General features: G+C 36.5%; 1 protein-coding gene across 2 annotated transcripts in view; it reads right to left on the bottom strand.

The window, feature by feature from the left end:
• The window catches only part of EPB41L4B (erythrocyte membrane protein band 4.1 like 4B), a 159,830-nt gene that overhangs the window by 91,753 nt on the left and 42,906 nt on the right, over nucleotides 1-25,171 (bottom strand). For both annotated transcript variants that reach the window (XM_072411912.1, XM_072411914.1), the window contains exons 3-8: nucleotides 22,223-22,265; nucleotides 20,308-20,386; nucleotides 17,553-17,597; nucleotides 12,531-12,583; nucleotides 5,833-5,953; nucleotides 1,884-1,971 (exon numbers count right to left, since the gene is read on the bottom strand). In XM_072411912.1, coding sequence (XP_072268013.1) covers nucleotides 1,884-1,971; nucleotides 5,833-5,953; nucleotides 12,531-12,583; nucleotides 17,553-17,597; nucleotides 20,308-20,386; nucleotides 22,223-22,265 — 429 coding nt within the window. The remainder of the gene's footprint in view (nucleotides 1-1,883; nucleotides 1,972-5,832; nucleotides 5,954-12,530; nucleotides 12,584-17,552; nucleotides 17,598-20,307; nucleotides 20,387-22,222; nucleotides 22,266-25,171) is intronic.

Below are 25,171 nucleotides of genomic sequence, written 5' to 3'. Positions count from 1 at the left end.
GAGGAGGAGTTACCATTGAAAGAAACTTGAAAGGAGCGGTCAGACAGATAGGAAGCAAACCAAGAGAGAGCAGTGTCACTGATACTAATGTGTACAAATGTACACAAAAACTAGAAATTAGGATGTAAGCATACTATTGGGGCATTTTTCTCCTACCAGTTAGTAAATACCAGTTCGTTACTAACTTCCTCTTCGCAAATTGGTTATCTTGAAAGTAAATGTTTTTGCATTCTTCCTAACTTTAGACACCAACATATTGACTCATTTTTAGCCTGCGCTTTGTTTCATTGATCTACCTGATACATCTGTGTCAGACAACTTTCTAGTTGGAAAGTTGGGACAGATGGGCTAGCAGTTATTTTGCAGTGGCAGGTGACATCTTTCTTCCTTGAAAATGTTTAAATGTATCATAAAACTACAAATGACCTATTATAAAGTTACCTACTTTGCATTACCATTACTCAATTTATTCTAAAGAATGCCAGCTGCTTTAATGTTAGGCTGAAACAAGCAAAACTGTGTTTCAATATCTGAACACCTGAGCAGCATAGTCATTTTCAGTCAGTAAAACAAAAATAAAAGGAGAGAACTCCAACCAGGCAAGCAGTGTTTTTTAGATCAGGAATAGCAGCTTACATATACAAAGTGAACAACACCCTATTTAACGTTTTGGAGGTCATTTGTGCAAAAATGCAGAGAATATTTTCTCATACTTATGACATCAAGCATGATATTATTAGGTCCCAATTACACTATTGCAGTGATGAATATAGCTGAACTCCAGGTAAATGGCTAAATACACAGATGAAAGGCATATATGAAAGCAGTTTTTCATGCTGAAGAATTTTAATTTCTGCCTATAAAAGTCCTGAGATTTACAAAACTTTGCCACATACAAAAGCATTATTTGGCAGAACAGGAAACCTTATCTCACTCTGCCTGCAGAACACCTAATTGGCTCTTTGTGCTGCTTCTTAATGTTCAAGATTCAACTCTGCTCAACAGGGGATAGCAAGTCAAGCTTTTGTATTAGTGCATTAATTCACCTAAAAGATGAATTTTAAAAGATTTTAATTCAAAAATTCAAATTCACTTAAAATATATATTACAGCTCCATACAGATGCTAGATTTTTGGCGTTTGATCTTTGGTGAAAATCCAGCATTAGAACAGCAGTCCCACGATGTTGCTTAGCAATCCCCAGGGCCAGCATCTGTTCTACATTCCCTTTTCCAGTGTGTTCCTGTAGCGTGGTCTGTAGAAGGATTGAAAGCTCAAACAACTGTTTCCTGGGCTTCTGAGTAATGCCACTGTGTTTATAGTCACTACAGAGACTATATGTGTTTGTAAATAGAACATTGAAAGATGAGTAAACCCCTCCCTGAAGGAAAATTGGTAAGTTGTTCACATGGCCCTACAGCATATAAACGTTGCATTAATGTGTTATTTAAATCAGCAGACTTTGTTCATTATATTTTGAGGGAAAGTATATTGGTGTGTGCACACACACACAGAGGTGCTTGAATCGAACAAAAACACTTTCTACTGCGTCGTGTCTATTTCTCTGACTTATTTAACCCTTTTTGGGAATGGGTAAGGGGTACCCACACAAAGTAGAATAAAGGACCCTGCCTCCTCCTAAAGCTTGTTACATTTTCAACTTGACAACTATATATATACTAGTTCAGAAAATCATTTCTAAAATGTATTTACTAAACTATTTAGCGTCCAAGAGTTTGCTCTTTTAACAGTTGATTGTACTCAATTGTTACATTGAGTATGAAATTATTCATATAGAACAGCACTGCACCATGTACACACCAAGTTTATAAACTTAAAATTTTATTATAAACAAATTGAACTACAACAGAATAAATGAATTACCTTAACAATGTGCATATCTACCCCATACATCTCTAACCACTTCGCTTTATTCAAGTAACATAGCTCGGCCTGGGCTGGTGTTTTACCCCTTAGAATGGAGGGGGGGGGGGGGACAAAAAAAAACACAGGTTAAAAGAAATGCTCTAGTCAAAAACCAACAAAAAACATTGTACAGATGCTACATTAGATATTGCCTACCACCAGTTTTTCGATTATGCTTTATTTGATCTGAGTTATTTTATGTAACATGGTTGCTTTATCCAGGACACCCATTTTTGAGTTTGTAAATATAGTTTAAAAACTAGTGGCTCCCACCCACACATCAATTATTGTGCAGAATGCATCATTACATCCATTAATTTATAGCTGGCCACCAACGTTTGAAGATAAACAGAACACCGGCAGCTCATCTAAGGAAAACAAAAGTGTTGTTTACATAGCTCTCCAAATGTTATTTTGATGAAGAAATTTAGAAATTACATTACCATTTGAATTGTGTATGAAATGTTAGTAATTGTGTTTAGATCTAATAACTGTAAATTTTACAGGCTCACTTTAAAAACCACAGTAGTCTCTTCAAGACTCAAGACTCTCTTCAAGACTTTATTTACCCCAGTCCACCCTTTTTCCAAATTTAACAACCTGAACAGAAAATCTCTGACATTCTCTGGATCTGACAGGGTCAAGATTGTCTTTGTTTTATAAAGAAGAATGGAAATTTAAAATGCATGAATAAAAAAATTACATGATGATTTATGCCTCAGATTAAATGGTGTGTAAGAAAACATAGACTCCTCAATACTGCAGAAAAAGGATAGAAGCACAAGATTGTTTCACATTTGTAATCCTTTAAAGGCTGTGATGTATATGGATACTGTGAAAGTTGGTATTCATTTTCAGTTCTACAGCCAAGAAGCCAATCTAAAAATGATGTTTCACCACAAGATACACATAAGTACAAACATTTTATTTTGTAGTTATCTAAAACTTAGTCTCCCAGAGTTCTTTGAGACAATGGGCCTGATTTATTAAAGCTCTCCAAGGCTGGAGAGAATACATTTTCATCAGTGAAGCTGGGTGATCCAAAAAACCTGGAATGGATTTCTTCAATGTCATTTGCTATTTGTTAGCAAATGCTTTGAATCCTGGACCAGATCCATCCCAGGTTTGTTGGATCACCCAGCCTCACTGGTGAAAGTGTATTCTCTCCAGCCTTGGAGAGCTTTAATAAATCAGGGCCAATGAGTTGGGTGAAGATCAACCATGTATAATTGAAATATGTTTCTGTTTCATATAAAAGAATGTTAGGTGCACAGAAAACTAAACAAACAGGCAGATAGGACAGCTCTCTAGGGCAGATTAATACCTCAATTAGGAGTGCACAAGCAATTTTCATAGAGATTATTTCTGGGAGTGTGCTATATATTTGTTCTGTACAAATGGAGCTACATTTGTGCATTAATTCATGGGATATTGATAAATCATTTAGATTTGTGTGAATGGTTTAAATCCAATTTTCTTTCAGTTGCATATGAATGTAATTTTTGGGCAAATGTTTCCAAATTGTCCAATATCCACATAATGCAATACATTCATAGGAGAATGTGCCAGATTTGGATAGTGAGGGTTCAGAGAACTTTCCCCAACTTTAAAGTAAATTAGCTGGACCTTTCACGAACCTATGCACAATTACCCATTTCTTACAAAATATAAAAGACAATTAACCAAAAATAAAAATTACCCAATTTGACATTTGAGAACCCCCAAGAATGAATGCTGTGTTCACCCACAAGGCAAGTTTTAAAAAGAAAACAATATTGCAAAGCATAATAGATTAAATCCATAGGGGTGATTTTGGCAGGCTTTAAAAAAAAAACGACTTCCTTATAGCATCTTACATTAAAAAAAATGCATCAACAATCACATGGAGATTTAGCTCACTAGAATCCAGTACCACATACCTCACATAGGTATTTAAGACCCTAAATTCACTAAATTTTTAAACCTAGGAAACACTTGTTTCATGGTCAGATCTTTAGGATTCAGACCAATTCTGTAATATTTTGTAACACCAATGCATAGGTTAACAAATCTTTCTAAAGTATTAACTATGCTAAATGCTACTAAAAAAAGATAACTTTTCTGTTTTGTGGAGTTAAATTGCTGTGTCAAATTGGAGCACTGTACCTGGCAGATGCTACTGTGTAAATTATGTGATAAGACATCAATACAGCTGATGGCCTCATTAAAATTGCTGCTATAGCTGCTTTTTCATGATGACATTGTAACTGTGGTTGAATAAGGCAAAAAAGGTGCTGCAGTCATTTGAAAACTTGCAAAGTATTTCCTTAAATTATGTATTTTTCTGAGGGCCTCTAACAGAAGACTAGGTTCCGTAACCAAACATGGAATCACTGTGACTAGAGTCTTTCGTAAATCTAGTGTTAAGTACACTTGACATGTGAGGGCTGCCATTATAAAGCAGGTCTGAATCCTAATCTGTATATCAAATTGACAGTCTCATGATCACAGGTAATGAGCTCATATAAGGATCTACATAATTAATCTGACATTATCCAGACTGTCTGCCAAACAGTTGCTTCATAAAATAATAACTCATTCCAGAGTTCAGGAGCAGGTAATAGGGGGGACTTTACTTCCCTGGACATCGGTTGAAAAACAGATAAACACACACAGTTGAGAGTTGAACCAGACACCTATTCTGGAAATGGCAGCACAACCCACTTGTATGACATTGATTTTCAATCAGCACATATGTCTCAGTGAATTAAAGTAAACTAATTTATTATACTCAAAAAGGTAATGGTCACTGTCATCCTAACTCTAAAACTTCCTTTCGCATTTCCAAGTCAGGAAGAATAACTGTTTGGTTTCTCTTTTAGCAACAGTCTTGCGATGTTGATAACTGAAGTCTAAAAAAGTGAGATACCTTCTTTAATTAAAGAGGTCTAAATTACTGGTGAGTGCTTGTAAAATTGTGGCAGTAAAACCAAGGGTCTCTTTTGAATCACGCATGTGTGGATTTCCAATGAATAAACTGTACACCGTAAATTAATTTACAGACTAATGAATTCGGACTAGAACCGTGGACTTAAATGAACCAGGGTTGAGAACCAGTGTGCATATTTGTTTATGTTAGTTTTCATCTGGGAACTTTTGGGTTTTCTTGCCGCATCCTAAAAACATGCAGTTAGGTTAATTGACCTCCCTCCAAAAGCCGTAGACTTTGTAAATCCCTGCATAATATATTGGGACTATATAAAACACAATACCAATTTAATAGTTTTGTACACAATACTTTCTGCATTTTGTTTTGCTTTAGGGCTAGGGAAAGCTGGATACTTGTTTAATACAAGCTTTGCCACTCTACCAGTCATTAACAGGCAGTGATGAACATTTACCTGGCAAAACAACTAAGGATTTAGAAATAAGTGTAGGCTTAAATTAGACTGGTTAACACATAAAAATCAACTTAGCTCTTAAAAAACACATATATGTGATATAATTATTTATACATCATCCATTACTTTTTACTTTTGTTATCAACAGTTCCCTCTCCTATACTATAAACATTTCCAGTAACTGTTACAGTCTGTTTGCAAAAAAATAGTCCAGTTTGGATGATGAGTAATTAACTAAAACAAATATCTACATGTTTCTGCGTTCCAATACCTCCCCCGCCCCCTCATTCCCCCCCACCTTACACAGTTTTCTTACCCATCCATTTAACAGATGTAAAAAATTTGGGTACATGATCTCTCTGTTTAAGCCAGTAAAAATGCATGTGTGGATATTCTTTCTTTTCAACATCATAAAATACCGATAATTTTGGAAAATACAGCTTTAAAAAACCAACATAAAAAAAGCTGGTGGTTTATTATAGCCACACACACACACACACATATCTTGGGAAACTAAACAAACCTACCTATGCTCTCTCCACTTCTGGAAAATATCAAGTTCCATAGATTCAGTTTGATTTGGAATGAATCGAAATTCAGACACAAGCTCTGGTGTATGTTCTGATAGTTCACACTCACCAAGTTCCGCTGAAAAAGAGGAATAAAATATAAAAAAAAAAAAACTTAAAAAAACAAATAAATTATAAAATGCCTAAATGCCAGTTCAGAAAAAGAATAAGCTGGACCTGCTACAGATACACAAACACCCATTTTCTCTCAGAATTTTCAATAGGATATTAAAATTAAACAAAACGCATTACATTTGCTCTTCAAAGACCAGCAACTCAAATCATGAGTTTAATTTTCTTACATAAATTTGTACTCCTGAGAGTATTTTCATTTGCTTATTTTCCAACCACAAACAAAACAAACTCAATAGTAGGTGTGAAAGAAAACAAAAACCACTATAAATCACAGCTGAAGAAATATTTTAAAACATCATGGAAATAATATATGTCATATTTAAGGTAAAAGGTTATCTGCTTAAATCTGTATTCATTTACAAGGCTTTAACTTCCGCCGCTAAAAATTACATCAAGTAACCTCAAGTTCATTTTTAAGTTCTCAAAAAAAAATACATTTCTGCTTAAGGCAGGACATAGATCTCATTTGTTTAACCCCCCTTAACTTAACACCTTTTGGTATGCCTTAAATATGTTAAATAAAAAATAAAGACAAGAAGCCATCCCCTTTTCCCCAAAAGCTCCTGTAACCCTCCCCCCCACCAAAAAAAACACACCCACTACAACACACCTTATAAGCCAGTGTTTGTCAACTTGGGGAACCCCTTAAAATAACTTTCAGGTCCTCAGACAGAGAACCCCCCCTGCTAAAATTAGTTTTAATAGAAGTATTGAAAAAGCAGTACAACGAAGCCAACAAAATTAAGACAGTCACATATCACATTTCCCCACATACTCATACTAACAAATACCTCCTTATGAAAAGGGTAAACACCTTCAGTTCAACAGAAAATATATAGACTAAATTGAAATCACTAAGAATCATTTATCTTGTGGGAACAATGAGATATCAATATGTGTTGCTTATAGGAAAGGCCACTGTGTGTATTTTTTTATTTTTTAGAAGTAGTATAGTATATGGGTTGAGAGGGGAAGTAAAAAGGATGGGGGGTTGGACAAAGATGAGTGGTAGAAAAAAAAAAAAAAAAAAAAAGATTAGAAGGGGTGTGTACAACAGTGAGTAGCTGGCAGGGGAAAGCAATTGAGTAAGAGCCTTGCAGGTCTAGATATTCTGCAGAGTGAAAGAATGTTGTCCAATAGAAAGTGTATGCATTACTTCCTCAGTGCCGTGCAGATCTGCGGTGAGGGTTTCCACCTGGTAAAGATCATTAATCCTATTAAACCACTGGGTCACAGATCATGTTTCCGGCTGATGCCACAACATGGGGATGCATGCCCTGGCTGCATCCATCAGGTGAATGAGTAACAATTGTGGTACTGGTTGAGGAAGAGAGATTAAGACAAGGATGGTAGACCACCCCTGGAGCTCTACCTGGAAAGCCAACAATAGGGGTAAGAAATTACGAGCATATAGTTTGCTAAGGTCCTGAGGGATAATGGTTTCCAGATTTGTAATGACATCTGGACCCAGCGGAACAAAAATACTTGTTGGAGAGAAGTACATCCGAAGCTTGATAGAGACATAAGGTCCCTCTGATTTTTTATGTTTGATCCTAAAGTTAGAGAGATTGGCAAAAGACTGAAGTTCAGCTAGTAAATTTGGTAAGGAAATATTTTATAATATTTTTAATAGCACCTATTTTATGTGCTCTACCTGCCAGTTACTCAATGTATGTTCAGGTTTGCTCTTACACGTCTCAGGAGAGGTTCCAAAGTGAGAATAAAAATGAGGGAACATCTCCCTGTTAATAATGACCATTTGATTAGACACAGATGAATGCATGCACACCTGTCTAAAACTTTAGGCATAGAAAGGAGCTGTAAAAAGCAGACAGTCTCTAATCCCACAAAGCTAAAATTTAACGTAGCAAGATACTGTGTTTCCCCGAAAATAAGACACTGTCTTATATTTATTTTTCCTCAAGAAGACACAATATGGCTTAATTTCAGGGGATGTCTTATTTTTATTAAGTATGGTACAACAATCTACATTTATTCAAAAACAGTTAAGTCGTCTTCTCCTGGAACATCGTCATAACTCTCCAAACCCGGAATTCCATCCTGAATTTCTTGCAACTCCATTTCCTTTAGAACCATTGGCCCCAATCTTTCATGTCCAGCAATAGACCTCATCTCTCTGGGCTCAGTAGCAGACTGCTTGCTAAAGCTTTTCCCCTATCCCCTGGTGTTTGTGTGGGGTGACAGAGACCCACAGACTGTTGCTGGTCAGTGCTGGGGAGCAGCAGCTGAACTGGTGTTTGTGGGGGGGGTGAGAGACCCACAGACTGTTGCTGATTGGTGTGGGGGGAGAGACCCACGGTGCTGAGTAAAACAGCAGCCACAGCTTTACTTCTTCCCACACACAATACCTAAAACAGAGCGTCCTGCTCCTCACTTCATTGAGGAGACTTTTACTTTCTATGTCTCCCTCTATACCTCAGCTTGCTCCACACACAGAACAACCAGGACCTGACAGGGGGAGCCGACCTTGTTGATGGGCCTGCCCGTCTTCTTTACCGCTCTGCACCGGTACGCTGCATAGCTGCGCCTATCACTATGTCTTATTTTCGGGGTATGGCTTATATTGCGCAAATGCTTAGAAATCCTGCTATGGCTTATTTTATGGGTATGTCTTTTTTCGGGGAAACAAGGTAGCTGCAACTATTCACCTGCTCATAAAGAGTGGCCAGTCCTGATTAGTCAGGCAAGTGGAAATGACTGTCCAACCTAGAACAATTTGTGTGTGGCTGCTACCCACCTAACAAAAGTGAACCAATCAGAGAGGTGCCCAGTAATGTGATCACATTTATATCATAACCATTTACGATTACATATAAGCCTGGAGGATTTACTAAAAATATTTAAAGTCTTGAGATGGGACTGTGATTCTGTTTATTTATGTATAAGTCAAATATAAAAACTGCATTGATTTTGTTTTTCTTCTCCCATTTATGAGCTATTGTCAACATAAAAAAAAGCTGTTTTATAAAAAAAAAACAAACAAAAAAATAAAAATAAAAAACCTTGTATGTCTTTAAAATATATTTAAAATTTTTAGGTATGAAAATTGTATAATTAACCAAATAATACCAATGTGGCTATTTTATTGTTCCTAGGTACAGTATATATGTATCAATTACCTCTACCCTTTAACAAAAAGGTCATAGGACGCATACCACATTGATAAAATGTGGTTACTTTAACATATATGGTTATTGGAGTAATGATTTAACAAGTCTGCTAGCACTGGTAATATTTTAAAATTTCAAAACATATGTGAAACCTCTTAAATGTATCTATAGTGTACTTTACATCAGCAAAATAAAACAAATACACAAATCAGTCAAAGAAACACAACCAATAGCTGGTATTGAAAAGACTAACACAATACAATAAATAAACCACAGCAGCCAGAGCAGGGAGAAAGATAGTTAGCTATTTTCACAACCTAAATTGCTTTGTAATCTGCATCAAAATAGATATGCCACAATGATTTGTTAGGCAATGTGTCCCTCTGACGGGTTTGTGACACACAGCCATCATGTAGTGTTGTCAATAAAAAATGATTTAAAAGCCTTGAGAAAGACCCGTTGTTTGGGAAAACAAACTTTCATGGCCAAAAAGTCATGGCATCCCTTTTCATTTTTTTTGCAGGACAATGCACCTGCGCACACATCCAACATTGTGGCTGCCAAATTGAACACCCTGGGTTTCCAATTGGTCCACCCACCCCCCTACTCACCTGACCTGGCCACTTCGGACTATTATCTGTTCCCGAATTTGAAGAAACACCTGAAGGGGCAACGTTTTGAGGACATTTCTGACGCTGCTGAGAGCTGATTTGTGGCCCAACCAAAGGACTTTTATTTGAACGGTCTAAAAAAGCTATAACTACGCTGTACCAAGTACATCAGTCTTAGGGGGGAATATGTTGAATAAATGTGTTATTTTATAACTCTGGCTCTCTTCTTTCTGGGCAAAGACAGGACTTTCTCAACAGCCCCTTTTATGTGCACTGATGTACAGTATCAAATAATATTTTATTCTCAAAAGAAAATCGTTTTTTTTCAAATACCCTTTACAGTACATCTTGATAAATGTTTTTACATACAAAGTAGTAATACCTTCGTTCAGCTTCACAGAATCATACAAAAAAACAACATTTTTAAAAACTTGCCGCTACTCAAACATGTGGGAAATTTTCAACAAAGAATTCAATGCCCTGTGTAAACCACAACATATGAAAATGTGCCCCTTATTCATATTATCAAAGATGGCTTAAGCACAAAAACTGTAATCAGAAGTATGATGGATTTCCAACCAAACAAATAAGGAATGCAAACAGTGAATGTTACATTTTGGTATAATGCGCATTTGGTATAATTCACATTATATTATTATTATTATTATTAAACAGGATTTATATAGCGCCAACATATTACGCAGCGCTGTACAATAAATAGGGATTGCAAATGACAGACTAATACAGACAGTGATAAAGGAGGAGAGGACCCTGCCCCGAAGAGCTTACAATCTGGCAGGTGGGGGAATTTACACACAATAGGATAGGAGATATGTAGTGGTGGGAAGTAGTGGTAGTTTCAATTGACAGAAGAAGACGGGTAGGCAAGTTTGAAAAAATGGGTTTTGAGCGCTCTTTTAAATGAGCAGAAAGTAGGAGCAAGCCGAATAGGACGAGGAAGACCATTCCAGAGAGTTGGAGCAGCTCTAGAGAAGTCTTGGAGCCGTGCATGTGATGAGGTTATAAGTGAGGAAGTCATTAGTAGGTCATTGGAGGAGCGGAGAGAGCAGCAGGGGAGTATTTTTTAACCATATCAGAAATGTAAATGGGACAATAACTGTGTAGGGATTTGAAGGCAAAGCACAGGAGCTTAAATTTGATTCTAAGGTGAAATTGAAGCCAATGGAGAGAACTACAAAGAGATACAGTGGAAGAGGAGCGGAGGGAAGGATGGATGAGTCTGGCTGCAGCATTCATGATAGATTGTAGAGGGGAGAGTCGGGTTAGTGGAATACCAGCGAGAAGAATGTTACAGTAGTCCAGACGGGAGATGATTATAATGCACATTTCTAATAAAATCAATGTTGGAAAACTGATTAAACAGTGTCACCTATTTTAGTTTTATTTCTTACAAGGTCAGAATTTACAAAGTTACCAACTCACACAACACATTTAATGACTTCAGTAATAGACATTTGTTATTTTTGCCTAAGGAGCAGATTTAATATTATATAAACCAAAAAAAATGACACTAAGCCAACAGCCAATAGTTACCTTATGGGTTTGGGACAGGCTATGTCTCTTCTGCAATAAAGCAAACCAACCTGCCTATTTGCAGTCTTTAGCTGAACATGCTGCACATTTACAAACTGAAAGAAGACTGGGTGAAAATGTTTGTAAAGGAGCAAAGAGAGGTTAGTTAAGTTCCACTTTATTAAAATAAACTTTTTTTTTTCCAATTTTACTTTCAGAATTTCTTGAAAATATTTACAAGAAAATAAACTGGATTTGATTAACACAGCTGGTAATTTTGTAGAATGGAGGCACCCTATCATCTAATACAAGGTATTTTCTTTATGCTGCATGACGGCCTGTCAAATTACACATTTTATAGAAGCCCTAAAAATTCTGGAGAGCAAGGATTGTGTATCCTTCACCTTCAGCTAAAAGTAAGCTATCTTTAATGATTAGGCACTTGCATTTAAAGGGATTTTAAAACTAACTGCTAAAATAGACACTCCACATTGTAAGGTAAAAAGAACTTATTGTAAAAGACAAAAACAAACAAACAATAAAAAAACAGACACACAACACGATTGATCCAATTGATCCTTAATGTGTGCAACTTCTAGGCTTCAACAACGACTGACATACAATAGTAAATAGTGTCAGTACTACTTCTGTTGTTTGTGGTTGTTCGGGTAGATTTTGTCATGTGACCTTTCTGCTCATGTTTGTCCCACTCTACAAAGTAATTGGACCACAAGGTTTATCACAGGATATAACCAAGCAGCCAGCTCCTTATAGTATAGCTTTATTCAATGTTCTTACTATATGCAAGGCATTCCTCTTAGTGTTACAAGGAATACCATTAATTAGTTTCAATCTAATAAAAATGACTATTCTAGAACATAAATAGGAGAAAGGAAAATGCGTAACTCAATGCTTAATCAGTGTATTGTTGGCCTACCCCAGAGGTAATATATCAAAAACAGGAAAACAGAGAGAAAGGACTGGGGTTTTTAATGGCTATACTTCAAACTATGTTTAAGATGAATACTTATGTTCCATATAAAAAGAAAGTACAATATTACACAGTATTAATTACAAAAACACAAATAAAAAATGTCAGGTTTACTAATGAGCTTTATTTCAAATTTAAATCTACTTAACCTTTAGTATTGTTTACTTGCTGGATGACAAGGACACAGTTTCCAGTTATACCGACTGCTACCATGAAAAAAAAAAATAGCCTTTAGTCAAGCAGGAATCTACTCACCTTGCAAGCACCAAGCTGCTAACTCCACTGCAGTTTCATATGGACATTTTAATCTACATGACAAAAAAAAAAAAAAGTATATTCAAATTTGAAAACATGTTGTCATTAATGTTTATGACATTATGAGTTCAGTTTTTAGGTATATAATAAAATTTTATTTAAATACAATCATGGCCAAAATTATTGGCACCCTAGCATTTATGTCAGAAAATGCACCACTATTCCCAGGAAAATTGTTGCAATTACAAATGCTTTGGTATTTTTATGTTTATTTCTTTTGTTGGCACTGAAAGAACACAAAAAAGCCGAAACATTCCACACAAAATGTCAAAAATAGCCTGGACAAAATTGTTGGCACTCCACCAGAATTGTACTTTAAGAATGTGATGCTCTTTTTTGTGAACTCACCTGCAGAAATTAACAGATGCTGGCAATTCCTACTTGCAATCAGTTAAAATGAAATGTTGACTCTGTGTGTAACACACTGAGCATAGAGAAAAGAAGGAAGAATTGTCTGAGGATTTGAGAACCTAAATTATAGAAAAGCACAAACAATCCCAGGGCTACAAGTCCATCTCCAGAAATCTTAATGTAACAATATAAAGGAGTTTAGAGCACATGATACTGTAGTTAATCTCTCTGGTTGTTGACAAAAAAGAAAAGACTGATGATATGTTACAACGAAGAATTGTTCAAATGGTGGATAAAGAATCTTGATCAGCTTCCAAACAAATTCAAGCTAACCTGCAGGCACAGAGTACAACAGTGTCAGCTCACACTATCCTTTGCCATGTGAATGAAAAGGGACGCTATGGCAGGAGACCCAGGAGGACTCCACTGCTGACACAGAAAGATAAACAAGCCAGATTGTAGACTGCTAAAACTCACATGTAGAAGTCACAATCCTCCTGGGAGAATGTCCTCTGGACCGATGAGACCAAAATACAGCTTTTCGGTAACACACATCATTCTACTGTTTACGGAAAACAAAACAAGCCTTCAAAGAAAAGAACACCGTCACTACAGTCAAACATGGAGGAGGTTCAGTGATGTTTTAGGATTGCTTTGCTGCTTTAGGCACTGGAAGTCTTGACTGTTTGCATGGTATTTTAAAAACTGAATCTGACTACCAAAGAATTCTGGGGAGCAATGTGGGGCCCAGTGTCAAAAAGTTGGGTCTCAGACACAGGTCATGGGTCTTACAGCAGGACAATGACCCAAAGCAAACTTTAAAAAGCACCCAGAAATGGTTGAAGACAAAGCACTAGAGAGTTCTGAAGTGGCCAGCAATGAGTCAAGATCTAAATTTCACAGAGTGTCTGTGGGGAGATCTAAAAACAGCAGTTGGGAGAAAACAGTTGAGAAACCTGGAGCAGCTGCCAAAAGAAGAGTGATCCATAATTCCAGAAGAAAGATGTAAAAGACTCACTGATTATTACAGAAAGCGATTATCATCATTTATTTCTTCCAAAGGGTGTGCTACCAAGTAATATGTTGAGGGTGCCAATTTTGTCCACGTCATTGTTTACGTTTTGTCTGTAATGTCCCAGATTTTTTTCTCTGCTTTGTGTTGGTCCATTGCCAAAAAAAGAAAACATGAACACCAAAACATGTGTAATTGCAACAATTTTCTGGGAGAATTTGAGCATTTTCAGACAGAAATGCAAGGGTCCCAATATTGTTGGCCATTTTCTTGCAAGATACATGTGTAGACTGGCATGTAAGCAGGATTTTGACAGACAAATTACGCTTTTGATATATTTCAGTTCCTGCTATAATTTATTTATACATTTTTTTTCTATTTCTGTACAGGTTATGTGCAGTATAGTTGTTATATCGCTACATTTGCAAGCACTTTTAAAAGGGCTTGCACATGCAAATAGTGCTCTCAAATGGATCTATGTCTTTTAGAGATATTGAGGAATATAACAAAAAACCCTTGTGATTGGAATTCAGCTTTGCGGTACCTATGGAGTAATAATACTATGTATACATGCAAATATTTATATGCATCTTACTTCAAAATTCTGAAAAATAAAGGTTAAGGCTATCTTAAGTTGTAAAACAAGACAGACCAATATATTAAGTAATAAAAACACCTTAATTGGTTGATGCAATCTTCTAAACCTTGAGATAAAAAATGCATCTTGCCGCTTGCATAATAATAATAATAATAATAATAATAATAATAATAAATAACAAAAAAAAAATCTTCCCCCTGAAAGGGGCTGAAACCTCTAACAAAGAGAGAGGTGAGGCCAACAGTACTTACATCAACTGACACTTACTAGAAATAAAATATCCAGATATATTTCATATACGAACATGAACTGACTGCATATGGCATAAGGTTAGTTAATCTTTATAATGGGACTTGCCTCAAATGGGTATTTATAGTCATATATAGTGTTATAAATGTATTTAGAAGGTTTTTATTTAGCGTCTATTTATTGCTATTGGGTTTTCTATTAAATGCAAGTGTAACAAAAAAAAAAATATATATATATATATATATATATATATATATATATATATATATATATATATAGGAAAAAGCGATTTACAGGGAAAACCAAGTTAAACCCAGTGCGAAAACGTCTACTTATAAAAAATCCTGTGTATTTTTGCAGAGACACCCAAGTTTTAAAAAAACGCAACAGATACACTTCAGCAGGCAAGGGTTATTCACCAAAATACACAGAGCTAAAGTCTATTCCTAATTCCTCTTCCCCACTGTGAACCCCCCACCCCCAACCAGAACTGCTAATGTGCAACTAATGCTGAGTTAATGGAGCTTTTGAGCAGTTAGTTGGAATACTGTTCAGATGTTTATTGAGGAACACAATATAGCACAATTACTGTTACACTTACAGTTTCATTCATAAACAGATTAAAAATCTGTATATGTAATGTTTTCTTATTCTAATATCCACTCTAATCTGTTTTCAAATTTCTTTTTACATTATTTACATGTTTGTGGGCTCTGGAATTAAAAAAATAAAATATATGTTTAAAAAAGAAAAAAAAATACCTAATCTGTTAAATTTTGCAAAGTTTTGTATCAAATTCACATTGTTACATATGTCATTCTAAATGGCACAAAGTATAATATATAATGATCAATAAAAAATAGAGAAAAGAATAGGACAGCAGGGTTTTTAGTTGGTAAAATGTGTACTGTAGTACAAGTAATAATTATAAATAAGAAGTTCATACATATCTTCAATACATGCAGTATCCATGCAAGCATGTTCTCCAGGTATTCTGTGGTTTAGCACCAAGATCCTCTCCACACGGAGACCAAGCCTTTTCAGGCAGGCTCTGTGCCCTCCTTAACCTCTAGCCAGAAACACAGACTTCATTGAATCCTGCTGCATCTTGTGCATTCTGGTATTTTGGTTTGACTTTTTCAAGTACAATTTGTGTTATGTGAAAACTAGCCCATTGGATTATTTAATCCCTTTCATATTACTACTTTACAGTTCATCTTTTAAGTCTTCCCCTGAGGAAGCCGATAAGGCAAAACGCATGGGGGGGTTAATGGGACCTCATACTTTTACCTGACATCTCTACACTCAGTAAGGAGAAACTAACTTGATTGAACTACCAATTGAAACTCTCTGTCTAGTATACAGTCCAAATAAACTCCATTGATAAGTATGGGGGTTGGACTATTAATTTTGTTCCAATTTATTGAAGATATGTATGAATATCTTGTGTGTTATTATTTTTCGTTGTTCTACAATACAAAGCCCTGAAATAGAAATGTCTTTACAGATAAAGCCTTCAATTATATTTTTGGAAGTTTGAACTAAAGAAAACATCCTGAGGAATACAGGAAAAGGGTCTAGATTTCCTTAAATGGTAATGAAAAGTAGGCTCTCTCAAATTCCTCTTGCCTGCGTGTATTGCATCAAAAAGTTAATTGAGACAACTGAACTTGCACTGGGAGCATATATTGCTAAAGAGACAAAGGCCAAATCTCTATTGGCTTTAAGGAAGCTTTGGGCTGCAAAGTACAGAAACATAGTATGGTATGCTACTGCTTTGCTTTACTTTTAGACCACACAGGGCAATACAGAAAAGTGTTGCTTTGACACGGGGCAGTAGAGCTGCCCCCTTTGAATATATTTGTGATAGCTAACCAACAGCAAGGGAATACTTTTTTTGAACTGTAAAGGTGCCTGATTTCTGGTACTTTTCCCAGGCCATCCTCCTACATGTCCCATTGGGAGAGAGACCTGCTGTCAGCTCCTGATTCTGATACTTGGACTGAGATATGGGAAGCTACAACTAAATGCTTGTTTAATGTAAATTCTGTTGAGGTTAACTATAATCTGCTGATGCAGTGGTACTTGGGGTTGGTCAGGGGCTGTCCCCTTTGCTTCAGATACTCTTTCATATTTGGTGGGAGTGCCCCAAAATGTGCAGATTCTGGTGCGCAGTCTTCCAGCTGGTATATACCATCTTTGATGAACCAATTTGCAAATACCCTAAAGAAGACTTTCCTATTGTCCGGCCAGTAGGTTATACCACCTGTCAATTCAGGCTACTTCAGTATAAGTCTGGGTATTGCAGTTTTCTGCACTATTACCAAGAGTCACTCAAGTGAAGCGTAAAATTACGTGGTACCCAATATTGAGATTTTTCCTTTGTTTACTCATAGTTTAAGCATTGTACTTACCATTGTGTTATTTTCAATGCACACGTCATTGCTGTAATTATTCTATAATTACAAATTATAATTAAAAAAAGTGATATTTTATGTGCTTTTGGTGACAGATCGCTTTTAGCATGAGCATTCTGACTGTTCTGCAGCTACGCAGCAAGCGGGTTGTTGCACTGTGCAATCAGATAGCATTAGGTATATCAGTAATTTATGGTACAGTAAGATATCTTATTGATTGTAATCTGGGCACAGGTGAACGTTAAGTCAGCCAATAAAAATATATGCCACACACCAGCTCTTTTTCTCTATAAAGCGTTTTATTTACGCATATGAATACATAAAAATATACTTACTTTCCTGTAAGAATATCTTGTCTAAGTTGTAGTACAAATAAATACCTTAAATAAAACAAACACATTTTAGTACATTTCTGTAGAAAAGTTACACAAGACACCATTTGAAATACATCCTGTAAGGAAATGTGAAGAAATGCTGTAAGTTGAGAGAAAATACTTTAAACCTGAGTATACAGGTAGCCTGGTTTGACTCTAATATAAAATGTGGCTGAAGCTGCTAACATTCAACACAGTAATCAATAAAATACCTATACAGTAAATATGAATAAAATATCAATATTATGTTTTTTTTAAAACATTCATTACCCCTTTTTAAATAAAAGTGTTTTGTACTTTTGAATTGGTTGTGATGGGTTATACTTGCTCCTAAAATAGTGTTCTTACAAATCAAGATGAGCAAAGAAAACCAAAGAAGGTTCAGGAATAGAACACCAATGCTATGTCTACACCGACTGTTTCCCCGGAGTTTAAGCGCATGTGTTTGAAATTCACCTGTTTATTGCCTACAATTGAGACAGAAGGAAAGGCTCCACCGGAGACCCTAAAAAGATGTGAAATGGTCTGTTGACCTTTAAAGCAACACTAACTCAGGCCTCTGGCTCAGGACAAACCCACCAACTATGTTGGGTAATCCCCACAAACGCATGAATATAGAGGAGTTGAATGCTTTTCAAAATAAGGAGTATAACCACAGTTTCTGAAAACTGCTGCACATCAGTTTTGCATAAAGTCGACCAACTTCTGGCACCTGTGAACAGGTATTCTAGCCCAGGATGATTGAACTACATTTCACAATTCTTCTGCATTTCTAGGTTTTGCCTCAGAAACAACATTTTTTATGTAACGTCACAGGTTTTCTGTTGGATAAGGTCCTGGGATTGGGCTGGCCACTCCATAATGTTAATCTTGATGGCCTGGAACCATAACGTTGTCTCTCGTTTTTTGGGTGGGTTTGGGGTTGTTGCCTTGTTATAAACCCAGATTTCAAGGGCATTTCCTCTTTGACATAAGGCAACATGTCCTCTTCAAGTATTTTGATGTATTCAAACTGATCCATGATCCCTGGTATGTGATAAACAGACCAAACATTATAATATGAGAAGCAACCTCATATCATGATGCTTGTTTTACTGTCTTTACAGTGTACTGTGGCTTGAAGTCAGTGTTTGGGGTCATCTGTCTATGGCAACTATCCCAAAAAGAACAATCTTCCTTCTCATCAGTCCACAAAATGTTGCATCATTTTTTTTTAGACCAGCCATGTGTTTTTTTGACAAACTGTAACCACTTCAGCACGTGTTTTCCATTATTGGCACTTAGCAGGGGCTTGCTGATAGCTTGGCTTCACATAGGTGTCTTCTAAATGTAACAGTACTTACTGGTAACTTTAAATCTTCCTTGATCTCCCTGGAGCTTATCATTGGCTGAGTTATAGCCATTTTGGCTATTCTTCTATCCATTTAATTGGTAGTTTTACCATTTCCTTCCACATCTTTTAGGTTTTGGTTGAAAGTGTAAATCATTTGAGATCATATTAATAAAGCAGCCTATCATTTTCTGCACCTTATATATTTTCCACTCTCTAATCAACTTTCAAATGAGGTACACTGTTCTTGAAATGTCTGAACGACCCATTTTACTCAGATATTCAGAAAGAAATGCACAATACCCAGCATGTACAACATTTCTTCCTTAAACTGGAAAACCATAAATAAGTAGGAAACATCTGTTCCCTACACGTTTTTGTTTTTTTACACCTCCCCAGTCCAGGAAACATGGAGTTTAAGTGTTAGAAGTGGGCAGTAATGTGTAACAGGGCAGGGTAGCTCATTTTCATGGGCAGAGTTTTATTTTAGGTTTTAATGATGCTATATTGAGGACATTTTTTTAGGGGGGAGGTTAGCCAAATGTCTCCCTTGCACAGAGGGATAGGGGCCCCACCCCCCCACTCCTTGTTATGCAAGTTGCTCTGAGGCTCCACAATTTGCATTTTCAATTTAGACGCACTCTCTTTTGAAACAGAAACCCCAATGTTGTATTTTCATAAGTTTTTAAACTTCTGACCCTTATATCTTGAAATTCTTTGAAGCTGGGGGGCTAACATTTTACTAATAGCTATGAGGGTCCCCAGTGCCCCCTAACAATTTCAAGTTGTTTCAACATACAGTTTAGGAGATCTAACAGATTAAACAGAGAGTTGTTAAGACTGAAGAATATTGATAAGCAAACTTCGCACACAGCTTTCACACTATGCTGCCAATGATGTAAGTATACACGCCCACTAAGGTGGATACATTTTAGAAGCAGCTTTTGCTATCAGATAAGGGCAGAACTGCCTTTGTCCCACTCCCATTAAGTCTGAACTGTGTGCTGCGCTACTCCACCCACCTCTCATTGGCAGCTGTAATCCTCTGAACAGATGATAGTTGAGCAGGGAGAAGCCCCACTGTGATCCGTTTAGAGGGATAGAGCTGTGGATGAGAGGTGGGCAGGAGAGGCACGGCTGCCAGGTGGAGCAACAGGCTAAAACCTTCTAGAGAGAACAATGTTCATTGTTCTATATCAATAAAAGATAGATTATTAGAAACACGAAAGGCAGTAAATAATAATAAAAATAAAATAATCAATCTTTGTATTTTCCTCCTTTGCAAGCCCTATGTGTGCTCCATAAATGTTTCTACAGATTTTTGTTTAATTAGGAATATGTATTTTCTTTTTAGGGACACAAATATGTGGTCAATTTGCTACATACCTTGTAAACTCTTCATGAAGGTTGTTTGGTTCTGAGGAGTAATACTTAATTCGAAAGTGCAAAGTATATGGAGGGCCAACTGTTTAAAAAAACAAAAGTTTAGTCAAAGTACAATGCATCTCTTAAGAGATTAAGCAGTTCCTCTACATGAAAATATCTTTTACTTATCCATTTTTTTCATGCTAAAGTACTCGTATATGGCTAAAATTGAAAAACATTCAGCCAAAATAGTGTAGATCTCCTTTAGCTGCTTAAACAGCAATGAAAGCATTTTAAAGCATGAACTCCACGAAACCGCTGACGGTGTCCCGTGCAATATGGTACCAAAACCAAAGTTAGCAGAAAATCCTTTAAGTCCAATGTAGCCAAATGACTCAAATTAGGTCATTTGGCTACATTGTTCCAGGGACCAGTTCTGCTGCTCATATGTAGGTAGGTAGGTACGGAAGTGGACAGGGGTTAGCTCTGGAATCCTGACTGGTCTGGTTGACGTGTGTGTTACAGATAAAGTCATGTGAAAAAAAAGAAGAAAAAAAAAGCCCTACATCTCAGACTAAAGGCCTTAGATTGATAAAAGGTAATGACAGTACAATTTTGAAAATACTGAACAAGTATGGCTTGTTTGGAAGGGTTAACAGGAGAAAACCTTTTTCTCTCTAAAACAAGAGGGGAAGCAGGAGGCTTAGATTTGCAAAGTTGCATCTGAAAACACAAGTCCTCTGGATCAAAGTCCTTTGGACAGATAAGACTAAAGTGAAGATGTTCATAACCCAAAGCAACAGGTTTACTGAAAACCAAAAACAGCACAAATGCCTGTTAAACTGTTAAGAATTGTAATGGAGAAGCAGTGATTTGATATTGTTTTGCAGCCAGAGGGCCTGTGTACCTTGCAGCCAATTTTGAGGCCCTCCCTATGACAGCTAATGCTTGGCCAAAATTGGGTTATACAACAGAGCAATGATCTCAAGCACACCTGCTAATCTGCAACAGACTGGCTGGGCCATTGCAACACCTTCATTCTTTTTTTTTTTTTAGCCAATGTCCAGACCTCAATCTAAACAAAATACTGTGGCAGGAGTTTTAAAAAGCTGTGCATGAATGAATTGCCACAAACCTCAATAAACTAAAGCAATGTTGTAAAATTGGACCAAGATTGATCCACTTCAATTATTACTATTACTTTAAGTCATTACTGCTTAAAGTGGTTCTACGAGTGCATAAATCATGGGGTATACTTAACTTTTCCCACATTACTTTTCCACTTTGATTTCTTGGTGCTTGGTAAGGACCAGATGTTTAGTATGGCCTGACATGTAAAACCCTAAAATTGGGGGGGGGGGGGGGGGTGTACTTTCTTCTTCATCTGACTGCACATACATATACTTACCCGTGCAGCCATACTATAATTTCATTCAAATTTTGGAAGCCTAGCTTTGTACTTGCGAAACTTGATGAAAATTTAAACACAAGAAGATTTCAGGCAAGTGCCCAAATATTTCAAGGCTCATAATACATATCAGCAATATAACAGAATTAGAAAAACAAAAAGGTGGAAAGGCATTGTTGTTTTGCAGGCTGATAAACAAGCTAATGATTTCAACAAATTATACATTTCTGAATGCTGTACTATTTTAATATTTATAGAAGATTTTATAAAAAGGCAGGGTGGGGTTCTTTCAACTTTATATTAAAAATGCTCTGCATCAAATGATTAAGAATTTTTTGAAGCAAAGCTTGTATATAACATAGGAAAAGCATATACATAAAGGAAATGAACAACAGAATCAATGCTTAACAAAATTTAACAAAGTTACCAAATTTTTACATATATAAAGTATTCAAAAGATCTTTACCAGTATGCGGTGAAACACATGCAACTAAAAGTAAAACAAAAGCACAGCATTCAGATACATACTTTTTATTTGTTTCTTAATGGGTTTCGTAGGGTCCAGCCAATGCTTTAAAGAAAAAGAAAACAAGAATGTGTTAGAATTCATGCAAAAAGGTATGTTCCTTTACATTCAATGTATTTTAAAATGTCACTGCAAGTAAACAGAAAAAATAAACCTTTGAATACATCAACATTGTGGTTAATAAGCTGAGATTTACACACCTCTCAATGCCCACCTCACCTAAAATTAAAATTGGTGGATCAGCTTGGTGAATTTTATGTCCCCTCTACATTCAGCCCATCAATGGACAAAAAATCAGCATCAATTTGACAATATTCATGGAGGTTAGTCTAAGGTAAGAGCTAAATACAGTAACTAGAACAGCTACATGCCAGGACCCCTAAGCCGGGGTTCAGACTAATGGTATTTTACTGCTGCATTTCCCCATTCCAGAAGCCTTGTGTTTATTAAGCTGTCTGCCAGGTATTTTCAAGTGGCTGCAAAATCCTAGCAGAGCAGTTCCTCCTTCGACCCCACTTTTCTGTACTGAAACTGGCTGTAAAAACCCCTTGCAAACACATAAATGCTTGCACAGCTGTTTTTAAGCATTTGCAAATGACAACAACTCAAGTCTATAAAGACAGCAGCTACCTCCTGCTGCCAGTCAAAAAAATATAAGTAACAGACCCTTTGGATTCAATGTTAAACATGTTTTTAGCAGTTTTGTTACCACTAAAAGCCGCTGGTCTTCACTTAGCATGCTACTTCACTTCACTTTACATGCTACTTCTGTAGGCACCTGCACCAACTTGATGATTTTATTGTATATCCTCAAATTTATCTTGACCCACAACAGTTTTCAATGGTTCCCATTACTGCCAGGTACAGGGTGTTGCAGAACACTCACTCCCTTGTTTGCAAAACTGTACCAGGAGGAAACATGACCTATTTTCAGATCCTCCCATTTACCAAGTAGTATGGTACTATTATAGAGACATCATACTAATCTTTTCAAAGGGACAATATAAAAGAACTACAAACTTTTTTTTGATCTTTTGCATTGCAAAAATATAATTGAAGGACTAACAATGTAATGGAGCAAAGAGTTATTTGTTTGGGTCTTACAATATACAAAGAAACACAAGGATATTTTGATACTACTCTGTAAGAGAAACAGACAATGGGCATCATCATTTTGTTGGGAAGCACCTCATTAACAGTATCCCTACAATATATTTTGCAGATATGATATGTGACAGGTCAACTGGGTGAGCCTGCAATTTTTCTATCACACATGCAGCAACAGAGATAGAGTTAAGTTCTTTGCAGAAGTTATGTCCTTTGCATAGCACAGAACATTGTGTAAAAAAAAAAGTATACATATTTAATTTAGATATTTATGGACATTCATGGTACAGATTTACTCAAATAACATCTATGTTTGAACTGAGACTTTTGCCCCAGTGTCAACGTTATAATGTACCCTCCATGAAAAATGTCACTTGTAAATTCCTTCTTTGATGTATTTTATGGGATTAATTCTTGAATAAATTTCCTAAAAAACTTTTAAATATCCCATGGTGTGTCCCAAAACATCTCATTATGGGTAGCTGAGCTTTACTTGATGTTAACCAGAACAGAGAACTGGGATGGATAGAATTTTTAATTGAGCAGCAAAGATATCCTTTACATCAGCGTTTCTCAGCCTATTTAATATGGGGGAACACCTTGAAATAACTTTCAGGTATTCAATGATTCCGTCTATAATTACTAAATCCACAGCTCACAGTATATTAGTGCGGCGGTCAATAGTAAGAAAATACAGCATTGTGAGTGCTATTTCAAAAGCAAGCCCTTAAATAAAAATGCAAATTGAGGACCCCCGAGGCCACCTAGATAGCTACGAGCACTGGGAGGGGGTCTCTAAATTTTTTTCTACCTGTCAATGCTACCCTGTTTGCTACTTTTCTTTGAATCTAAATTTTCCGAGTATGTGGTATAGCATCAACAAAACAAACTCTGCCCATCAAAATAAAATTAAGTTCAGGTATTGGAAGGGTACAGTCAAGTGTAACAGGGAGGTGCGTTTAGATGGGTAAAGTTTTTTATGTTGTTTGATGCCATAGTGATGAAAGTTTTGGGGGTGTTAGCCACAAATGTTCCCAATATGTGTAACAGGGCAGTGCAGTGCAGTTTGATATGTAGAGTTTTTTATGTTCAATTGACACCATGCAAATTAAAATTTAGGTTGGTTTATACGTGTGTCATCGAAATGTTAGGTTTTCTACACATCCCCATTCCAGAGAAATTGGAGTTCAAAGAAGAGAAGCAGACAGGGTAGCATAGTATGACAGGTATAGTTTTGTGAAAGGTAGGTATACATTTAGGGATCCCACCCCAATACTCCTTGCTATGCAAATGACCCCTGGGGTTCCCAATTTGAATTTTCAATTTTGGACTTGTAGATGCACTGTCCTCTGAAACAGCGACCCCATTGTTCAATTTGTACAGGTTTTCAAACTTGCGCCCCTCATATCTTGAAATTCAGTAACAAAATTGGCTTCCTGTAGTTATGAGGGTCCCCTGTGGACCCTGAAATTTCAAATCATTGTAAACAATTGTTTAGGATCTCACACCTGGAAGTGAAGCAGCACCTGGAAGAAAGAAAATTGAAGCGCTCAATGGAACAGTGAGCTTTAGATAAAAACTGAAGCTGAGCCAGCGTGGGACATGTTGGGCTTGGTTTGTGGACAGATTAGGTTTTCTTTCCACAAGAGTTTTGCATTATCTAGACATAGTCCTAGTAGGATCACATTTGAAATTAGGCTGAATTAACAATGGCAATAAGATTGAATTTACTTCTTCCTCACGCCAGGAAACACTGCTGTTTGATTACCACCTATAACCAAATTCCAGGTGCCTAGCAGTAGTCAGAGGTCACTTGGGAGCAGTGAATGGCACAGTATTTTTTT

This window comes from Pyxicephalus adspersus, chromosome 5 (assembly GCF_032062135.1).
Source record: "Pyxicephalus adspersus chromosome 5, UCB_Pads_2.0, whole genome shotgun sequence".
Lineage (NCBI taxonomy): Eukaryota > Metazoa > Chordata > Amphibia > Anura > Pyxicephalidae > Pyxicephalus > Pyxicephalus adspersus.
The sequence above is the reverse complement of the archived record's forward strand: the minus strand, read 5'-3'. Positions and strand labels throughout refer to the sequence as shown.